At 43.0% G+C, this 22,482-nt stretch overlaps 2 protein-coding genes across 4 annotated transcripts in view; one reads left to right on the forward strand and one right to left on the reverse strand.

Annotated features, from left to right (window-relative positions):
• LOC110989372 (NADPH oxidase 5-like) overlaps nt 1–22,482 on the reverse strand; it is a 33,694-nt gene that overhangs the window by 5,363 nt on the left and 5,849 nt on the right. The window contains exons 1-9 of one of the 3 annotated variants that reach the window (XM_087143967.1): nt 13,847–14,164; nt 10,715–10,899; nt 6,858–6,972; nt 6,350–6,500; nt 3,994–4,204; nt 3,271–3,512; nt 1,801–1,992; nt 1,157–1,332; nt 323–514 (exon numbers count right to left, since the gene is read on the reverse strand). In XM_087143967.1, the coding sequence (XP_087000093.1) occupies nt 323–514; nt 1,157–1,332; nt 1,801–1,992; nt 3,271–3,512; nt 3,994–4,204; nt 6,350–6,500; nt 6,858–6,971 (1,278 nt within the window). In that variant the 5' untranslated portion in view covers nt 6,972; nt 10,715–10,899; nt 13,847–14,164. Of the gene's footprint in view, nt 1–322; nt 515–1,156; nt 1,333–1,800; nt 1,993–3,270; nt 3,513–3,993; nt 4,205–6,349; nt 6,501–6,857; nt 6,973–10,714; nt 10,900–13,846; nt 14,166–22,482 lie in introns of those variants that run through there. The other 2 variants (XM_022253705.2, XM_022253706.2) reach the window with 2 other exon arrangements.
• LOC147797077 (uncharacterized) lies at nt 19,022–21,845 on the forward strand. The gene is made up of 2 exons (XM_087143998.1): nt 19,022–19,821; nt 20,578–21,845. Exons 1-2 carry the CDS (start codon nt 19,354–19,356, stop codon nt 20,770–20,772), a joined length of 663 nt encoding a protein of 220 aa, XP_087000124.1. The 5' UTR covers nt 19,022–19,353; the 3' UTR covers nt 20,773–21,845.

Below are 22,482 nucleotides of genomic sequence, written 5' to 3' on the forward strand. Positions count from 1 at the left end.
AATCCTAAATTAAATTTAGTTCATGACAAGCGACTTTGAAATTTACTGAAAACTGTCCCGCCATTGGATGTTTACATGGAATTGCCGTAAGAAACAAAAGTGAGGTGTATTTCCAAATAAAGAGTCGTTTGTCTACTTGTTTTCTCAACAATTACGCAATACTCAATCAAAGCTGAAGCTTTCTAGTGCCACTTCTCTTTCTGATAAAAATCAGGCTGTTTTACTACTTCAGTAGTTGGCGCAAAAATGGCCTCCGTATTGCTCTGGAGAACCAGTCTACAGATTTTCATCCATTCATACCATTTTTTCAAACGAAACTCACGTTGGCTGGTAACACGACGGCTTTCTTGATGAACGTCCGGCCGTCTCGAGCCCGGCGCACCAACTTCAGACGGAGGAATCGCTCGATGGCGTAAAGAGTACCAGGCAAGATGAACCACATCCAGAACGTGGTGGCATGAAGGATCAGGAGAATCCAGAACAAAATGGAGAACTGATGCGTCATGTGAAACACCTAGGGCAAACAGTGACGCGCGTAAGACGAGGGAATAAGGAAAACCCGTTGAGTGAAACAAGTATAGTAACTTTGAAGCGCACCTATGAGGGTAAAAGTTACTGCCCAGCGGTGACCATAGGGCATTTGAAAGGCTGTGTAATCGAGTATGGGGCCACACCTAAAATTGGGTTTGTATCGACTATCACACCATCTGTCATATTTTGGAAAACACAAAATATCGTTGAACTTTTGTAACTGTTTTTGAATTCTCCATTTAGGAAACGGGAATGGGGTACATATTTATTTTTTTATCATGACATTTTTAGGCAATCGAAAGAAAGGATGTCCCTTGAAGGGCAACAAAACCCCTCTAAAGTGGCCATTTTGAAAAAAAAAAATCTTCCGTCCCTGTATTTCTTAACACGGTCATCGAGGGGTTGTGTGTTGATAAGAACTTCTCACAGGTTAAAAATTGTTATAAGTCAACATTTCATCAATAAAACAACTGTGTATTGCGCCTTCTGTTTAAAACTTCAATAGATTTCAAACTACGTTGTCGGCGCACTCATTCATTACCGACTTTTTTTTTAAATATGAAAAGAAACTTAGGATCTCACAACAGAAATTTGAACCCTTTTGAAAGAGGAGAAACTGCTTCACCTGGAAGTAACCTCTTCGCCGGATGAAGGAGAACGAGAAGACGAAGATGATGAGGAGGATAACAGTCAGGGCGTGACCTGTGATACTGGCAGTCCCAGCTACCCAACCAATTCCAGGGGTCACCGTGAATAGATACTCTACCAACGTGTAGTTGGTGGCTCCAAGAGACATATCGACTGCGACCAGGAAAAAAAAATCGCCAGTTCATTGTACTGATTATCTGGCCATGAATATTGAAGAACAAAATAAGCAAAGTAAAGGAGAAGTTTTCAGCAAAAATGTGAGATTTCAAAATCTGCACACATGCATTAAGACTTTTTCCTTCCTTCTATGAGTGAAGGACGTATCTGTGAAAGCATGTTTTTTTTTCAATAAATGGTATTTAAGTCATTGCACAGTCTAAATTTCTACACGGTGCGGCAGGAACTTAAAGCCTTCTAGACATGTAAAATCATCTCACTTTTGAAAAGTAATTTGTTCCTTCCATAATAATGAACACAGAACTGTGTGACATCTGAAAGCAAGCCCCGCCCCATAAGAACGACGGGTAAAGAAATTGAGCATGCGCGCAATTAGCGATTTAACAGCAGTTAAGAATTTTTTTTTTGCCTAGCCTTTTATACATTTCACATTGAACAACTTACGGAAATTAAAAACATGTCCATTAATGTGCACAAGAGACAATCCAACGATGGCGTAGCCGACTAATTTATGCAAGTCCACGTGTTGGTCAATCAGGACTAACGCAGCTGCCACGTTGGTGCTACGTATCACAGTCAAGCATTTACGGAGCATTAGACACAGGACGAACACGCAGTCGAAACTCAAACACCGACCTGGTAAGAGAAAACATAAATATTAGAGAGGCCGTTATTCCTCGAAATCAGCAGGCTCTGATTGTAAAAAGCCAATGTGATTGGAATTCAAAGCACTAGTGCAAATCTCGTGAATGCATCACGGACTATTATCTAGACCCGGAATCCCTTTAATAGTCAGCACGCAGAGGTTATTGAAGCCACTGGCGGCCATCTTACCGTGCCGACTACAAAGGTAGTATCTTCTGTATTTTCAAGCCTAAAGCAAATTCGCATAACTCTTTAAAAATGCGCAACTTTCCTCTTCGATAATTTTATTACATCACAGAGCTAGCTAAGTAACGATAGCCTACATGTGTTCCGTAATTTTTGACTGTGGAAGTTTCTGCTGTCTCTCCCATACCCAAACCTTGCCAAATGCATAGTGACCACTATTTTCGGACTTCATTGAGTTACTTCTTTCATCACCTTCGTGTTGATGGTCTATACCAACCCATTAGAATGCAGAAGGGTTTGAAGTGGTGACACTTCTAGCTGTTCAGTGTTATTGTAGATTAAATGGTTGTATGAGGGCACGCCGTACCCACGATCTGTGGAACGTAAACTTTTGATAGGCTTTGAGCGCGCTCACACAAACGTGTTTTGGGGGCAATCGTGGACGTTCCTAATGTCCTCTTTTGTTCACACTTTAACTTTTTTGGAAGGCCTCTAATATGTTTTGTACACGTTTGGCAATCGTGGACGTATCGGGAATCGTGGATGGTCATTAATTCTTTTGTTTCACGTCCACGATTGTTTGGGAACACCAGTGTTGCATGGTTCGCCTAAGGCACAGCAATGACTTTATATCGGTCCACCAACCTCGCCTTTTGTTTGTTTTGAGGACGATGTACTCGTTCAGGCGTCTTCGAGGGATTTCCAAATCTCAGCCTGCCCCCGTTTCAGGCTTCGTCCCCGATACTGTTCGAAGCTTACAAAAACACTTCCCCCTACGGGTCAATAGTTCATAGAGAAATATTGCCATATATAGCAAAACGTAATAGGCTATTGAACTCGATAGTGAAAATTTGATGGATCTAAGACGTGGAAAGCTACCCATATCGAAGATCGCTTGGGAGCTTACAAACGAATGGAAACTTAATACAGTTATGTACTGGTCTTTATCATAACATCAACGACTTTTAAACGCTTTGATTCCCTCTGCAATTATGCTTAACGTCTCTGCTAACGCTCACGATGGCACAAATTTAGGGTCGCTTCAGCAAGGCAGTAGACAGCATGAAATATTCACGTACTTACCCGCTCCTCGGGCCACCATCAACCAGGGTTTGTCCGGGAAGGCTCGCCACGACCCGACGACGCCCCACACCGTCAGTCCGATGTGAAGCGCCACGTAGACGGCGATAAAGATGATGATGCTCTGGTTGTTACGGACACTCTTCAACCTGAGCCGCGGGCAGCGATTACGGCAGCAGTCGTGGCTGGCCGATTGCTTCTTCTTCTTCTGGGATGCAGATGGGGGGCGCAACCAGTCGGCGGCACTGTAAATATTGAATTTAGTGCAAATAACTTCATTGACATTTTTTGAGGAGGGGTCTAAAACAAATTGTTCATACCCATCTTGCACAGTTTCTCGACTGAACAAAAGCTCCACAACTCATAAAAGCAGCAAATTCTACATTATTATGATTAGATTGCCGTTCAATACAATGTTGCATTTTTCTAGTTTGCATCATGGACTGATATTTTTCAGTTTACTGTTACTTTTACTTTGCGGCCCCAGTCAAAAATGTCCAAACGCGCAGCAAGAGTATTCACAAGAGGATGAGGAGGGTGGTCGCTGCAAAATACAACAGACTGCCTCCATAATATTGAAAGGGGCAAATATAGCATCTAAACGATTGCGTCCGGGACAGACATTCTTTCCTTTGGCTTTGGCTGCCCACCATATTAAACCAATGGAAAAACCTGACAAGCCGTAGCCGTAACTGAATCGGACACCTCTACGTGGTTTTCGCCCACCTTATGGTGAGGTTCTCAGCAATATCCGGGTACTTCTCGAGTTGTGCCTGAAGCTCCTCGAAGCTGATGGCGCCGCTCGAGTCCGTATCGGCCTCCTCGAACAACACCTCGGTCAACTCGTCCAGGGTCTCCTCGCTGAGCTGGAGAGCGCTCTCCGCCGTGCAGGACTTCAGCACGGTGCGAAGCTCACTGAAGTCGATGGACCCGTTGCCTGATATCAGGGGAGGAAGGGTACGTGGATTAAAGAGAAATCCTGTTCTAGGAGAGTGGTTTATAACCACACAACCTGTATAACTGTGTGTATATCCTTCACAATATATATTGTGATCAACCTAAATCGATCATGCCCAGTGTCAAATTTTCGATGTGCGAAGCCTACCAATCTGAATTTTTCCCTTATCGAAAACAAGAAAAGCACCGATTTGCAAGCAGAGGTGAGAGTGGTTTATGATCTACTTAAAATATATTCTCCCGGACAGCATTTTTCCAATATCTCTTTTTTTTTCATTTCATCAGATATTTGTTACAAAACAATTTATCTTTTTTTCAAACACGAGGATTATGACCATCAAATGAATGTACGGTGTAACAGCTGTGCGAATTAAGTGTCGTTAATACCAAAACAAGAGCAGGCTTATCGATTGACTGATAAGCCAATTTAAAAATATCCTTTCATAATTATTGTCTGTAATGTATACAAATCCAAACTGCACAGTTTGGTTTTCTGAGCGTATGTCACTGACAGTCAAATGTTTGGGGTTCGAAAAAGCTTGGTAAAAACCAACAAGTCGCGTGAGAGACAGGTCTGCCTTCGTAAAGCATGCGGGTCAAGGGCTCAATCCCAACATCCTAATCCTCGGTAACCTAAAGGTCAGGTTTTACACAGAGACGGGCTTTATACAGAAAATATATTTTTTATCCTATTAATGCAGTTTTTTCCACACTTAGTCTTAACAGCTATGCAATAAACCTATATTTCAGGATACGGAAGCACTCGCACCTCGGATAAAATCCTGTCCCATACTATGCACAAAGCTGCACAACATTACTGAAAACTCCGACTACAGTGCTTTTTATTGGAGGGTCACCTCAAAAGTTCTCATTTCTGTCACTCTAGAATTTTGTTGATGGAAAAGTATCTCCCCGATGCAAAGTACATCTTGACGGAAGAGTATGCTGCTGATTGTGTTGTGGACAAGTTTACGTCATGATCTTGCATGGTTCACCACAGCAACACCCAGACGTCACTTCTTGTACATTGTCAGAAGATGAGTGATTTATAAATCATGTTTATGAAGTTTTAGGTAGAAATTGAGGTAAAAAGAACCATCATTAGAGATTTGTTTCCTCTTTTTCTGTCCAACCCCACTGTTGAATATAATGGACAACATGTGTGTTCAAAACCAAATCTCTGTCGAGAATAGTACGTACAGTACAATGTTATGTAATTTAAGTATGCTTTAGTGACTTTGGTTCAAGGCACACTCGTGTGTGTGCTGGTAGCACTACCATTGCAGCCTGAGTGGTGTAAAGATGGGTAGTCCACCTGTGTGGTGAGGTACAAAATACTGAGTGTATTGTACCTAGTGCGTGGCCCTAAAGGAAAGCCAGTTTGGAAAACTGTAAGTTAATTTCATTTATTATATTAATAATAATTTATATTGTATGCAACAACTGTGGAAAAGCTCAATCTTGAGATACATTTCAAAAAGAAAGTATGCATTTTGGCACGAGTTTGATCATAAACGTAAATCAACCCTGGGTTAAATGAAACTGGTGGCAACAGCCAAACTAGGTTACTATTATCACAACAGGGGTTACATTATGAATTATTTAGATTTATCTTTAAAGGGCTTTTTCCCTGAGGGGAATCTCAAGTCTTGTGGGTTCTGAGTGAACCATTTGGTCTGCGTGAACAAGTCACAACTACAGGACGGTTCTAGGTGAACCTAGAACCTGGTGACACAGGCCTTTCAAGAGGGTTCTCACGCCCATTCTAGAATCTGCGGGAACGTATGCTCCTTCAACAGCCTGGAGATTGACCCCTGCTTCGGGATTCATCGGCTCCGGAGTCAAAGTTTGCACTGACCCAGGGAACTGGCAACAACCTGGGCATCTGTCAAGGACATGCATGCTCTCAGGGCGTGGCCATCACCGTCACCATTGGACTGGTGGATACGGGTTTCCTCAACGGACCTGAATAATTGACTAATAAGAAGACTTTTCAATGTTGGTCCACTACGGGGAAAATGGACCCCTTGGTGTGACACACATTATTAGCCCTACAAGCATACAGGAGTACGAAATCCCTCGTAAATAAGACTTAATTGACACATTCATTAATTTAGGTTATCACCATCGACATCGTAGACCCGAAATAGGAAGCGTAGCTTCTCGGTGGCCGTCCCGTGTACCAGCAGGCGCAGGGCCACCAGGAGCTCCTTCAGGCTAATACTACCGGAGCAGTCGGTGTCAATCAGGTGGAAAAATCGCTCGGCGAAGAACGACTGCAATGACATCGATAAACCAATCGATCGATCAATATTAATGGTTGGACTTATCAATGCAACCGGTGCATGTGAGGTGGGGAATAAAGTGTAACTTTTTTTGGAAAGCCATCTGAGATTTTTTCCCCCGACAAGCGTTAGTCCAAACTGCCGGTATTATTTTTGCATAGTTTGGACATGTATTTCCAATTTCTGGAAATCCTGCCTCTTTTCAAATGGAGCATGAGTGTGATCCTGACAGTTCCAGTATCAACCCCGACCCCCTAAAGCAAGTATTCGTTTTTGCTTTTGTTAGTTTACCGACCATCTTTCTTCAAGACCGGAGCAAAAGGTTTAAACAAGCGTTTCTGGGGTTACCTTCTTGACGTTCAGCGCTTTGGTGAATTCCTCCAGGTAGATGTTACGATCATCGCCAGCCACTTGGCTGAACTGCTCCTCAAAGTGCGCCAGCCACGAGGCATCCTTGTCCATGCTATAAAACGGCAGGAAAATCAAATCCATACTTAGTTTTTACAGGTGGTTTTTACCCTGGAATGACTGAACTGAACTGGCAGTCGGTGCTAAATGTAGACTAGCCCCGCATGGTGCTGTTGGTTTATTAACCCGTGCCCACTCCCAAATTCCAAATCACAAAGCCTTTTCCCTCTGTGCCCGGCCTCTTTGTTCCCTTAAATCCTAACGTTTTCCATTCAGGCCTCTGCAAATCCTAATGAGCCCTCCGTTTTCCCACCCTTTCTTCTCACCACTAATCTGTTGTTGGTGATTTCGGCCCCTGTCTGCTTTACGTCATAACAAAGTTATTTCACGTAGTTTATTTGTTCCAGCATGAATCACCGTACGATGTACTAAACATCTTGGTGAAGCATGGCATTCGCTCAAGTTTGCTCAGTAAACATGACAACGCTTAATGAAGGATGGTCCTCCAGTTAACCATCTTTACAAACCTGAATGATGGATCGAACTATCCCTTATGTTCCACGCGTTCTAGATTCAACTTAGCCACAGCCCATCGTGTTCAGCTGTTTAAGTATTCTGTGCGTCTGGCGTGGCTGGTATAGAGCATGGCATCGTTTGTGTTCATGTTTTGACAATTCAAACTATGGACAATTTGCACACTTCAGTTGCAAGGAACTTAATTGGAAGTTCATCGCTTCTTAATCCCTTGTGCATGATTGAACAGACACACGTTGTGTAAGTGATTTGGGGGGGGAGGGACTTCCCCCTTAGTGGGACAAGCTGCCAAGATCATTTTTTTGATAGAGCAAAAACATAATGCCGTCGCGCTTTGTGTACATGCACGTTTTCCAATGGATCGCGTCCAATCTTGCTGCTCTGGGAAAGTGCACGTGAACAAAGCGTGACTTCATCACAGGTCTGTTGAAAATGTCAAATTATAAGAAATGGTAGATGACCACCTTCCTTGGGGACGGGGTGATTGTTTTAAGAATGAGGAAATTTGACAATCGTTTCCGGAAATTCCCATCTGTCATCCTGGACTATACTATGTTGCAGCAACGTGGTCATTTGGTGCGCACACTGCGCACATGCTTATAGAAAGCGACGATCAATATGCATCGGTTCAAAAACCAGCCAAAACATTCATATGGGCCAAATTGACCGAAGAACATATAGTCAATGGAGTCCACCGTCCCGTTAACTTTCAAAGATATAGGCCTATCCATGTGTTTCCACCGATCAAATGGTTCGACATCACCGGGGCTTACACTACTGAGAACAATTTCAATGTGACAGACGCAAATTTATAAGATTACAAAAGAGAATCATATTAATTTCCAGAACCCGGTGATGTAGGGAAGTTGTTCGCGTTGGTCTGTCCGTGCTGTTATCCCCTTTCACTGGTAAGATGGAAGAATTATAATCAAAACAAAACAGCCAATATTTATTGGCTGTTCTGGGTCTAGGTCCCACTTTTTGGCAGAAGCTCGGGGACTGGCGTTCATCATCGTGAAGGTACTTTAAACTATATGCAATAATATAGCCATTTGGGCCCTCAGAGGCTGAGGGCTATCTGCACTTTTCGACAGCCGCGTCTGCTGTATCGCGCCTATGGTCACGGGTGGTAACGTGATCGTTACACGGATCAGGCGACGCGACACCCACACGCAGGCGGTGACTTTGAGTCGAGTTCCCTGCAGGGTTAACCATGAATTATTGGGTGTAGGACAAGACACTCTGACACTCACATTAAAGGCTGGCCCAATTTCTCCAAGCATTTCTCCGTGTGGCACCGTGCCTCACTGGTTAAAGACATTATCTTGGAATAATTCTTTATTCACGGTGAATAGACACAGTGATACACTGTGACACTACGGAGGGCGGCGTGTCCCCCCTCCCCCAGCGGATGCCCGCCCCCTCCCCCCAATGCCCCCCATTTAAAATCTGTTAAGAGTGTCCGTTGAAATGCAACTGCAGTTTATTTTCTTGTGGTACCCTCTTGAAAAACTATGTGCACCCCTGCAGTGGGTGTCCCCCTCCGGGGAAATTTAGCCCTAGTTAGGCCACTGATGAAATCGTCTATGTGCAGTGTTTTGTTCTTGTATTCTTTATTTTTCTGGATCGTCATAACTTGCGTCTGCAAGTCTCCAGATAATTGAGACCAAACCAGATGACAACCATGCGCAAGGTGTGCCTTCGTGGGAGCCGATTCAAGTTCATAATCATATTACATCTGACACAACTCCAATGAGATTATTTCTCCGAAACGTGCCTTAAATTATCGAAATAAGAAGCGGTATAGGTATGAGCCTCGAGCTGCACCGAGAGAGGGTGCAATTTTCCCAGCAACAAAGGATCCTTTGGTCGGAACAGCACTTAGCTGGTTCACAGACGACTATCTGAAATGCACGCGTTGGGGGCTCGTCGCTACCAGCAAAATGAGCATTCCCAACCAACGTCGCTCTTTTCAACTGATGAGGGGGTGCTTCTGCTCAAAGCACTTACATTTAAAAGTTGAAGTTCAGAGTTACTCAACCGAAGGAGCGAATTGCCAGATATATAAATAATCCGGGATAACGTCTTTTGTAAACCACATGTAGTTCTTAATGTGAACCAGGGTACTTCTTTGATAAATTTGGACATTTTTGGTCTGTTACATCCGGAAAATCAAGAGCCATTACTGAAATCGCAGGAAAAATGAAGAGGAGACTAAGAGGCATCCTGTTAATGATAATAATGATGAAACTTTATAGAGCGCTGGTATCCGCCGCGAACGGCTCTCAAAGACATCCAATAATGATAAGTTGAGGAATATTAACCAAACGCTTGTCGATGGAAACATGATTTCAATCTGTCCTTGAATGTGTCAAGTGATCTCGATAATCTCACAGATTCCGGTAAAGAGTTCCAAAGTTTGGGTGCTGCAATCTGAAATCTTCTCCCCCCCTCAACGATAATGAGCCATGGTTTCCTTGAGTTGATTGTTTTTTGATGACCGCAAACCCAGATGGAGCATCACCCTGTAGGATCTTGAAGATAAGATGTACAATGTGTCTATAAAACTAACGCAATTTAGCTTGTTCTGCCCTTTCAGATCAGCTGACAAGATACAGCATCTTATATCAGGTTTAAATACGAAATTATGTTGTTATAAATTGTCGACACTATAGTAACCTTTCAAACGTATACATCGTCATCTTAGCATTTTTATGTGTGATTTCCCCCCCCCCACACACACACTCACACCCACACTAATCTGGCATTGCAGCGTGCAAAATGAGAGCGCGAAACTAATAATATCACAAGTGTGTCGGAATCGTGGGCGTTTTTAATCTTTCACAAGTATGTCGGAATCGTGGGCGTTTTTAATCTAAAAAAATCGGTAAATGACACACAATCCGATTTCAGAAAAAAGAGCCATTTTTCTCCCACTTGTCAATACTCGCAACGAAATTTCTCTTGACAAAATGACCAATAAATCTTGACCCCAGGCTTGAACACGAACAGATGGTGCTGGTGAATATGCGCATTCCATTTCACCATTTACTTCCATGTAGGCTGTGCGATTTCAGTCGCGAGTATACCCGCAAGGTAAAGCAAGTTGATTCGATCAGAAGTGGCGACTAGATCGAATACCTTTCTAAAGTTTAAACACAAAAATCCACATGCAGTCTTGAACCTGCCATTATGTTATTAAAGGCATTCCCTGACTGAAGTGCTATAACATCACACAAATATTATCATTGGTATTCTCTTACCGCGGAGCACCAGGGTACCATATAATTCAGATCTAGCATGACAGCAAAACATCGCCTGTAAAGCCCGAGGTTGTCCAAGGTGGTCCGCTTGATTACATTGGACAGCCCGCGAGCGTAGTCCACGTAAAGCGCTGTCGGCCAATTACAGCGATGAGTGACGCAGGGGGCAGAGGTCATTGGCGTTGCTGAGGAGACCAATTTGAGACAAGCGAGTACAATTTACAAACTGTACTGGCCCTTCCAGTACCCCCCCCCGCAATCCTTGCCAAAATATAGACTGACGGATCAGCAATTGCTAAGCTTTTTTAGTGGAAACAAATTGACTGGTACAAAATTGCAACGGAAGGGATAGGTGGTATGGGGGCGATGGTGACGATGATGGCAGTGGTTGCAGGAGAAACAGTGATAACTAGGATACCCAATGACCGGTATGATGACAACGCTGGTCACCACGACAAAAGTGATAACGAAGGACACAATGAGAAAGAAGTGATAATGCCGAAATCCCCTCCATATGACGACGATATTGGCTATGACAGTTGTGACGACATTTCTAAACTGATGAGCAGACAAAGAAAACAACAGTGGCAATGGAGAAAGGGACGATTCGTTCGACAGCAGGTGAAGTATTAATTGACTTTTGTAAAGTAAACAAGATGCTCAAAAGTAATAACGATCAGTGGTGTATCCATCCATCGCGAACAGGTGCAGAAATTCATCTGTAACACGTTTCCTTCCCAGCCCGTACACGCTAAAGAATCTGCGTGTAGTATACATGCCATCGGAATGCTGTCGACGATGTGTAACCTATCAGTTCACCGAGGAGACGAACAAATAATGTGGAATATAGTTACCATCATATTGCAAAACAAAAATGGCCCTAAATGATATACCACCGAACAAGCCGTTTCTTAAAACCTGATAGTCGTGATTTATTTGTAAAAAAATAGCTACTTTGACCCATTTCCGAGAAAGCCCAATGTTATACAAAAGTTGCATATCACGGGCGCAAAAAAAGGTCAAGTTTTCTTCACCACAAAAACTATCGAATTACGACGTAACGCATCATACTTGTCCGTTGTGAGCCGGGTTGGGCGTGCCATGCCATTGAGTAACAGATGCAACGAATGATCCCGAGCTTACCGGGTAAAATTTATGTCCTTCACAGATAATGTTGCAAGCCAATATACAATGTGTAAAGGGCCTCCATTCTTTCGTTTCCACCTGCTGGCCTGTATAGTATTTCAGGCGTTCAGATCTGACAACAAAAGTCGATTCATTACCTCGGCCAGAAAAGGGAGGACATTTCACCCCGCCTCGTGTTGGTGAAGTGCATTTCTCCTCTGCATGCATGATCCACTTGGAAAGTTTTTATCCAGTAGACCATGACAGACCCAGGGGTGCTACGCTATCATAAATCTCTCGCCGGAGGATGGAGTCTTTCGAGAAATGTCGGACTGAATGTTTGTAAACAAGAAATCCACACCGAGGTTTCGAGGGGAAATGGACGACAGAAGAGCGTGCTGACTTACATGTACTATTGCAAATCTTGTCGTTGGATTCAACATCATAATAGGTCTACACTAAACTGTAGAAAAACTGCGCGCGAGACACACGCTCTTATTAATATTTTATGAACAAATTCCTTTTGTTTGCCCAGCGATTCCTGTTCACAACGACGGAATTCACTTTACAGGTGTGTTTAAAGGGGGAAAAGGATTACAAGCTTCCCTGCGTTCATCTGAGCAACCCATGACTGTGATCTCCCTCTATTGTAAGGAAACCGACGCCTGTGTAACTCCTTCACCCAATACGGTGTTGAAGACAAAACGAGCCGCTATATCCAACAAGGCATGAGACCGAGGGGTACCCCCATGTCCAATCGCTATACACACTCTAGACTATTGTTATCTAACCCCCCCCCTCATGTGTAAAAAGAATTCCTCAGATTCCAGTGAAACAATGACCAACACAAAGCAGGGGGTTCACTCCGTCTCATCTCTTGCTTCATATGCTCGCAGCTTCCGTAAAACGGTGTAAACTAATACCATACAAACAATAACTTCAACTCAAATAAGTTCAAGCAAAACAACAAAATCAAAGCTTATGAACGACTGCTTTGCTTGTTCCTCACCATCTAACAAAAAATCAAAACTTATCAATTTCCACCAACCAGAGAATTTTGTTTAATCTGTCCTATTATGGCGACAACGCACGACTTGTTGGAAGACGGGCGGTATATTGAAGAAGTTGGGCGATGATGATCGACTTTTCTCCTTTCACAGTCGACCCCGTACCTGCCAAGTTGCACATTTGACGGCTCGTGTGCAACCACTTTCTCCGTCCCATACCCCCCTCCAAAAAATAAAGAAGTCTTTTTCAAAAAAATGGAATTGGTGTCATTATTTGTGTTGTGGGGAGACATTTTACGAGGACGACCCACCCCAAAGATCAAGCGGTTAGTCACTTTTGCTCTGAACACGTCATCAGCACGCCAAATCAAACCCCCGCACCCAAGGACGTCTATATTTCAGCCGAAAAGAAAACATTTTTGAGCGGTGATTACGTGACTCGTCCTTTAAGTCATAAAAACGAAGAGTCTGCGTTTCCTCGTTTTTATTTGCAATAAAACTGAGTGGACAGTCCATAAAAAATGTTAACTGTCGCTAAGGCGACATTGCCAGTCAGCATGTCCTTGTGTCATCGTTTTTCTTCCAACATTTGCCCTTTTTTGAGGTGTCAGAGGATAGCAACATAAATAAGCAGGTTCACCGTTCCAAATAGTTCATGACTTCTTTTGGTCTCACATTTCGAGGATCGATATTTTCATCTTGAATATGAAAAACAAAACAATAGCAATAGATCAAGCAAATGGTACAAAGGGACCAGACAAGCACTTCCTCACAGTTGGTCAGCCCATCGTTGAGGTAGAAACAACCAGTTAGCCAACTAATCAATCTTCCTTCACTCGCAAGTAGGACAGTCGAAAGTAAACAGAATAACCACATAAGCGTCTAAAAACCAAACCACTCATCCAACAAGCGAGGAGATACAGACAGGTTAACCAGCAAACACACGAAATCAAAATCGACGTGTTTAAAGAATTAAACAATCAAGAGTTAAGCCGCTTACCCCGATTCGCTCTCCAGGGTTTCCATGGCAATGCTCTGTTCTTTGCACTTTCCCGATCTATCGGCCATTTCCTGTGACCGGTTACGATACTGGAGGTGCTATGTCCACTAAACCCAGGCACCAAATAAAATGAATTAAGTGCAATCTGGCTTAAAGTCGCTATAAGCGTCGTCGACCCCTTCGTCAGCGCATACGAGGTTCACAGCACCAGTACATGTACGTTGGTAATATAAACCAACCAGCTACATTGCAGGTAGCCGTCACTCACAGCAAATCAGCGTGCATTGTTTCCAGCATTCCGTCATAGCTTGCATAATATTTCTTTTGAGTTGTCGGGAACCAGCTTTTGTTTCTCACGTTCGTTTAGACTTACAAGTTACAGGCGCTAACTGGTAAACACCACAATTGGATCTCCTTTGATTGCATAGGCGAACGACTTAAGTAACACCAAACTGCCACTAAAGGCAAAAATATAACTTGTCTAGTAGTAATGTTGAAAAAATCAGGTGCGTAGCGCCACACGTGTTTGACCGCGTTGCATTCTGGAAGCTGGGTTCGGTCTGATTTGTGAGGTTATACCAGGTAGTTTGAAGCGTACAACGCTCGGACATATAGTTACAAAATATTTATTCGCAATATTTGAAAAATAACAAGATGTTCCTGGGGACCGGAAGGACCAACAATGTTGAAACACGGCATAACTTTCATTGCTCGTTTTCCCGAGACATTTATGTGAAATGATGTAAGGAAACTCCACAAATGGTGCTTAGAAGAGACAAAATAGGGGGGCCTACAGGAACCATTGCCTGGTGTTGTGGCCATTCATACTTCGAGTAACAAAGTCAGGAAAGTGACTTTTAAACGTGTGATCATAAAGTACATGTTACCTGCCGAAATGATATCTGCATAGCTCTGCTTGAAAATGAAGTAATTTTTTAGTTTCAAACTTAAGGTTGGTTTTCCCCGTGCTCACAAAATACCAATCAAGCACTAATCTAAACGACTGCATTATAGCATGGTGAAGCGCGCAAAAGAAGCAAAACGTGCATATTTCGCCTTGTAAAGTAAAAGAAACCCAGATTTAAGGCTTACAAAGAATGACGTGGTAGGTCACGTGAACGCATTCAGTTTCCAACTTTGTCAAAAATTACCATCGTGACTGGATTTCTTCGAAGAATTTTTTCCACCACCGTATCATCAAAGTCGCGCAAGTTGGAGGGGCAACCGAGGGTCAGCCAACGGTAACGCTATACCGTGTGTAACAGCGCGGCTAGCCAAGACCCGAACAAAGGACAGTCTCATATTGAGTTTTGTTGCCGGGCCAACCACGGTCTCTGGTTTGTAGCAAAATGGATCCCCTTTCATCACCGGAAGGGCCAAATTCATGCTCTGTCACCCACAAGAAGTACGATCAACACAAACAAGCCCGGATTGGATTGAATACCTCTGTGTGATTGTATACCCTCTAACGACCCCAAGAAAACTAATGGTTCAACTCCGCAGAGCGTGTTTAATACTTAAGCAACGACCGGTGGTAAGGCATAGGATTGGTACTATCACGCCCCTTATTCATTTCATAATTTTCATTCCTCCCTGGTCTCATTAACCAGAGTGTCTCCACGGGAGGGTGTGGGGACACATCCTCCCCCAACCACAGCGGATGAGGATGTTTGTCCTCCCTGTACACGCTGCAGCAGTGCAGCTTAGTTTTTCAGTGCCTTTTGTGCATTGAGTAAGCATCACACGGTGTCCCCAGCTAGAAGTTCACCCCATTTTACGTCTCCGCTTTTCTACCCTGAACTACACGAGGACTGCCCGGGCCCATCGTAACGTTCCTTCGCCAGGACGCGCGTCTTTTTCACTACCAGGAAAGACCGTCACGACGGTCTCTCATCCCTTCCTCCTCAAAAAGAATAAGAAACCGGGGGAGTCGGCCGTACAGACAACCTCTCCCGCTAAGTTTAAGTAATTAATTCTGAGCGGGCAACCAAAGGGAACGAATTCCCCGTCCAATGCACACCCACAAGAACTACTTTGTCAAAGAGAACTGTCTGATCGACATATATACAATACGATGGTCTTTTTAATAAGATTCAGCGGATTGACCAAGAGTTGTCAGGCAGCACGTTAAGTTCATAAGAACAGTTCATGCACACCCAAAAGCATTATAAAAGGCGCATATTTTTCAGTAGTATATACCAGTAAGCGACCACTCGTAAAACACTGTCCGCTCTGGTACAAATGGCTCACTTTTTACGGCAAGTCAAGGTCACCTACGTGCACCTGTTAATTGTTGTTCTGCACACTAGTACTCAGGGGATCGTTGGGGTTGTATTATGATCTCAAGCAAGGCCGGATGGTTATGAATCAATTAAAAACGATTCTGAAGGACCCTTGTCATATAATGATACATTCTATAATGTAACCTTTCGTTACAAGCCTTGTTATCCTCGCAGATGACCTTGGTACCCACCTCCTCCTTGATAAGACGATTAAAGCCTCTATACAAAATTGTATATCCCTGTTCAATTATGCTAATTGAGGGTCACATGGTCAACTCCGATTGAACGTGCTTCACTACTAAGCTACAGGTGATCGCTTGTTTTATACCAGAACTAACCTTACAAAATGTGCTTAATGTATTTTGCATTGTAGTGTTAAGTTTAATGTTACCGTACATGTATATGGGATGGGATTGGATGGAATGGGATGGGATTGGGTGGGATGGGATGGGACTGGATGGGATGGGACTGGATGGGATGGGGTGGGTTGTGTTTTGTTGTAACAGTGTTCTTTATGATGAGAGTCGACTGTATACTGACTCAGATGACATTTCTGTTTGTTTACTTGTGTCCTTTCCAATAAAGTCATGGAGCTCATGGTCCACTGAACACTACGAGAAAGCACATGCACGAGGAAGTAAGCAAAGTGTTTTGATTCTTTCTGTCATTATTTAAGCCAATAAACCTTTTTGACTACTTTTAATTACCAACCCGTAGGAAGAATCTCCCTACCACGTTAGCGTGCTTTTTAGCCCTTTGAACGTGAGAACGTGACAGAACAACACCTAGACATTTCATCTAACGTCACAGAGTGTGCAGCACCATCCGAATTCCATTTGTGCACATTAATTGCGCCCAAGTTCCCAGAATTCTGAACAGTTCTCGGCTCTTGCTGTACGAAACGCAAATGACCATGACACCGCCTGCCTCTTCAGTGAACAGGCAGGGTAGAAAGGAAATGTTTGCTCTGATGTGATATGACATCATTTTCAAATACAAATTTGCACAAGGCGTGCTTCATATGTCCTGAAGGGAAGAAAGAGATTCAGGTGCACAGTCATTGATCGCAATTAAGGCCAAACACCTTTGATAATCACTTGCTATAAATGAATTACGTATCCGCTTTGTCACTACTGTCAAGTTTCATTTGTCAGATGTCGAACTAGGGCATGAATCGATGATTTTTTTCGAGGGGGGTGATGACAAGGCTAGCAGATCACAGTCCACGCTGACTTCCGGTCTAGCAGAGAGAGATGTGCGAGTTGCTTTTATTTTCGTTTTTACCGAGCTTTAGAACTTCGATTTTCTATGTTATGCAGTGAAACTTTACCCACTGACCCTCCCTCAAGACGAGCTCACGTGTAGCAGGTTGATCCATTATAGTTTCGTTATACTTTTACAATTAGAGCATTCATTATAGACTTTTTACAGTCAGGATGTTCCATGAGAGCACAGAGGAGATTGGAGGAAATAATCGTTGAATTTAAACAAAGAGGAAGTTATAAGGACAGTCTAAATTCTTTTTGGGGAAAACGTCAAAGAATGCAGTGGGTTTATTTTCCAATCGGAAGTGACGCTGGTTGAAAACTGGCTATCTGAAGTAGCAATAACTTTGTACGTGAATTAACCTGTCACTAAATTACGGAAGTGTATTGCTGCCAAAGCGAAACAAATTATTTTATCTCGTTTAAACGACTTATTATCTCATTTAAACGAGATATCGCTATCTCGTCATTTCTATTTATAGCACTGTCGTTAAACGACATAGCTATCTCGTTTCAACGAGATGACAAGTCGTATGAAATTAAGTCGCTTAAAAAATATATTAAAGTCGTTTAAACGAGATGAAATTTTTTTTCGTGTTGGCACCAATACGCTTCCGTACTAAATAAAGATAGTTCGTAGACGAAGTGCTCGTGATCCTCAGTTAAGCAGCGGGGATTTTGTGACTGATGTCTCCATAAGATTAAAATTTAAGAATAACTGAAAGAACTTCCTCTCCCGGTCATTATTTTGCAATTGCTTATTCGTAACACACATGTAAGCTTATGAAAAAGAAGGAAGGTGGGTCGTTTCATCCAAAAAATCTACAAGAGATTCCCATGCACCGAACATATCCGTCTCGATAACATTCGAAGGGGATGGACTAGATATTCATTCGTTTTTTTGGTTTTCGGGTTGATTGCATATGAACGGTAATACGAACCTTTTTATCGTTCAGTGCTACCGTTTTTGTGCAAAATCAAAACTGAATACATTGCAATCTTTGTGTTGTGACGTACACAAAGGACTCTATTTCGCAAGTTCAACCTCGCCTCAAACCTTTTTTCAATGTGACGATTTCATACAAAACATTTAGCTAGAACAACGCAATGCGTTGTTATTACCCCAAGTGAAAAATCGAGTATGCATGCACACCAGGCATTGGTGATGGTTTTCTTGTTCACTGAATACCAAACCAATCTCACAGCATGAACAATGAATGTGTTTCAATGTAAAGAATCCTAAAGAAGGCGTTGAGTCGGGGGCGCCCTGACAAGTCTAGTACTTCGACCTCTGTTTTTTTTTTCAAAATAATCACTGTCAAGGTTGGGACGTGCAGGCATCGGTCGTCTGTTCGTCGGACAGATCAGCCAGTAGTCTGGTTGCAAGCCGAATGATACTAACTATTTAAAGAATCTTTTATTCAGGAAGCCGCCAACAACGAGGAATTGTTCCTGTTTCTGAAAGTATCCCGCAACTGGCCGAAGTCCTCGTGTCCTCGAATTTAAGTCGCTTCCCTTTACAGATTGCCCATACGCATCAGCATCCCAAAATGTGTCTCGGTTATTCTTGGTATTTCTTTGCATACTACTCTATTTAGCACAACTTTGCTTCTGTTGAGGGTTCAAAAACTAATTGACAGGTGTGTATGTGCCGCACCTTAAAACAGATGCGTGGGGAAATCCTCTCCACGTTTTCCATCACAATCTATTTTCTGGGATGGGCTATACCTGCCATTGTATTTCCCTTGCGGCAGGGAACCATCCTACCCTATATGCCTGCTTCCAATTGTACTTGGCTTTGTTGGGCAATGAAGCGAGCCATAACCTTTCATTTATAAACGCATGAGTCAGATGAACCAGGTTGGGATTTCGATATTATGCCAGCGCGTAATAAATTCCCACAAATCAGTAGAGCATTTTGTCAATTTAGTTCAGCTGCAAATAGTGAAGTTGGAGAGGTATGAGAGGTATGGCTGCCTATAGTGTGCCAACGGTTGCAATCATCCTAATCTATCTCTCAACTACCAGGAGCGCATCGCAGAATCATTGCTGCCCGTCGTGTACTTTACAAGCCATCACCCCTCTGAATGTTGACCAAATACAACAAATACGAAGCAACCAAGCGTTGATCCAACAGATCAAGAGCAAGCCGATGCTGGTCTACGACCCGGCATATCAACGGTCGGTTGTCGATCTAACACTGCAGCAGCAGTTTCAGATAAGGAGGAACATCCCTCACTTGTTCATGAGTGTGGACGACTTCAAGAAGTCCAACGTGACGCGGGGTAGAATAACCGTGCCGGGAGAAGAGATGCGCAACCGCCGCAAGAGGCAGGCCATCGGAACGCGGGTTTGTCAGCCGGTACCACGGGTGAATCCTTTGATCCTCGCTACCACGGTCGACGGAGAGGTGGTCGAAATAATCCAGGTATTTTGTCTTACAGTTATATAGGTTGCGTAAGGCCTAGGTAATACTTTACAATCGGGAACGTATGAAGCCAAACCACGGTTCACAACCATGCACCATGCATGACATCTAAATGCTCAACCAACCATTAAAACTTCAAGTGTGAAATTAGACTCTTATAACATTTGGGATTTATTTTCCTTTAAAGAAACCCCCCCCCCTACCCACCATTTCGACCCGGGATTCGAACCCACACCCCATGCATCACAAACCATTATGCTGTAACCGCTGAATACCGCGATGAACGGCTGCAACGCGAGTCCAGTACACATTGGGCATGCGCAATACAAACACAACCAACATGGTTTGGCTTCATACGTACGGTTTGCATATAATTATATCTTATCTTTCTCAAAACATAAATTGGCAGCGAGTTTACTGCCAGAGGGTTTCACATTTTAACACAGGGTTCTTCTCTGTGCAACTATTACCAATATTCTTTACTCGCTCTTAAGAACCTGCACGTTTTCTGTCCTGGCCGTATGACAGTGGTGAGATTGACGATGGTCAGTGCCTTTATCTCCTCGTATATTTCTTTGTAAAGACGCCTCGTCGAAAGTAATGTTCAGAGGGGTGCCGTGTGACCCGTACTTTGCCATGAGACCCAGTTGCGCATCCAGTGGCAAATAAACTTTCTGCTAAAAACCCCTGATCACTGAATGCAGAGGCATTTGTAAAATAACATTGGCTATGGCCGATGTCAATTCTCTTTCTCAGATGCCAGGTCAGGGCATGAATCAGTGGATTTTGGAGGAGACGTGTGACAACGCGGCCAGTACACCGCCGTCCACGCTGACTTGCGGCCTAGCAGAAAGACACGTGCCCGCCGCTTTCATTTCCGTTTCAACTGAACCTTACATCTTCGATTTGGCTTATGTTGTCGTGCAGAGCTGCGTTTCCCTTCATGGGTGAGGGCGTCCCCACCCTGTCCCCCATGATGTCAACAAGATTGCTGGTGAATAAATAAGCAAATAAATAAATAAGCATATGAGCAAACAGCACACAGCATATAGTACCTGCATACAAGGACCGTCACACTTTGCACGCGCCAAAACAAGTAAACGTAACAAAATTAATACCAACGGCCACAAACTGAGAGCGTTTCACGATAGTGCCCCTCCCAGAGTTTGCAACGTGTTGGCCAATTACAATGCACGAAATCTGTCGACCCAATATGCGTTTGAAAAGGGCCGACTCTTGGAGGCGCACTATTGCGAATCGCCGGTATTATGCGAAGATGAATGACGCATAAAATTTATTCTGTACAATTCGTACAAAGGTTGTATGGATTATGGTTTAAATGTAATATAGAGTGCTTTTCGTAGATGTTAAATCAACCAGGATACACATGTACATGCATATAGTTAAGAGGCTGCAATGAATTGAATATCCATAAATGATGCCAAAATATTGTAACCCTTGAAATTAAATCTTTGGGTTTCAATTAACCTTATTTTAAATTTTTGTTTTGCAATTTACCCCATATTTTGATGCTTTTTTGGTTTTATGCTAACGAAATTTGCATATTCATGAGCAGAACTATGATGCCATCCAAGGCACTGAATCTCAATGTTGCACTGATTTTTTTAACCACTGTTATGGCAGATTTCATTTTCTTTGGCAATTTATTGCTGTGTATTAACTTAAGTATATGGCAATAATCCAGCAAAAATCCTTTTCACTGAAATGTTCCCAGATAGCAACTTTGGCGTTCACAATTTGAACATGAAAACATGCAACCTGAATCATGTCTTCCTCAGCTGGATAAAAGCGCCCTCACTTGTCCAGAAATGCTTGGTCAATTTTTAATGTTTGAAAAAGTGCACCGTTCAGTTCACGTAACTCAGAAAAGATGTCAAACAGTTTTAATTCATGGAAGAAGAGTAGAGATACACAAAAAGTGATTTTAAGAAAGTTAATTTCTTGGATCCTTAAACGACACGTGCTCTTTTTTGTTATTGGATTAAAAGCACACACGAATTGAATTTCTGTACGTGTGGTTTGTTCTTCCAAACAATGATACTGTTAAAAGTACGCATACAAACTATGTATTGGACTTGTGTATTGATCTTTTGCCGCCCACACTAGTAAGATTAATCGATTGAATTCTTGAAAATCAACGGTCAAGACTCGGGCAAAAACGATTCCGTTCCATACCGCAATTTCCATCATCTGAATCACAACTTAATCGATACAAATTTTCAACCTGCGACATTAATGCATATGAAAATTGCTTTACAAATGTTTGTGAAATTGCTAACTTAACCTACCAAAGCAGTTGTGGCCTATGTGCCCATGACCTGATTAGGGGAACTACCTGTTCATTCTATTGTGTATATGTTTATGCTACTACCCCTCTGGAAATGCAGCCATAAAGGGTGTAGGGGAAACAATCATTCTTGCATGTTAAACCGAAGAGAAAAATATGAAGACGACGGCTAAAAGCCGCGTGGGCAGAGAGCAAACAAAGACACTTCTGCCACTCAGCAGTGACGCCGATAACGTGTGAGGGCTGACGTCAAGGGAGGAGTTAGGACAACACGCCAACTGCGCATGGCTGCCTCCACGAACCTTACCGAGGAGCATATACCTATTGTAGAAAGATACCCGTGACGCTGGGAT

This window comes from Acanthaster planci, linkage group LG12 (assembly GCF_054643075.1).
Source record: "Acanthaster planci isolate LZ-2023a linkage group LG12, COTS_SCS, whole genome shotgun sequence".
In the NCBI taxonomy this organism is placed as follows: Eukaryota; Metazoa; Echinodermata; class Asteroidea; order Valvatida; family Acanthasteridae; genus Acanthaster; species Acanthaster planci.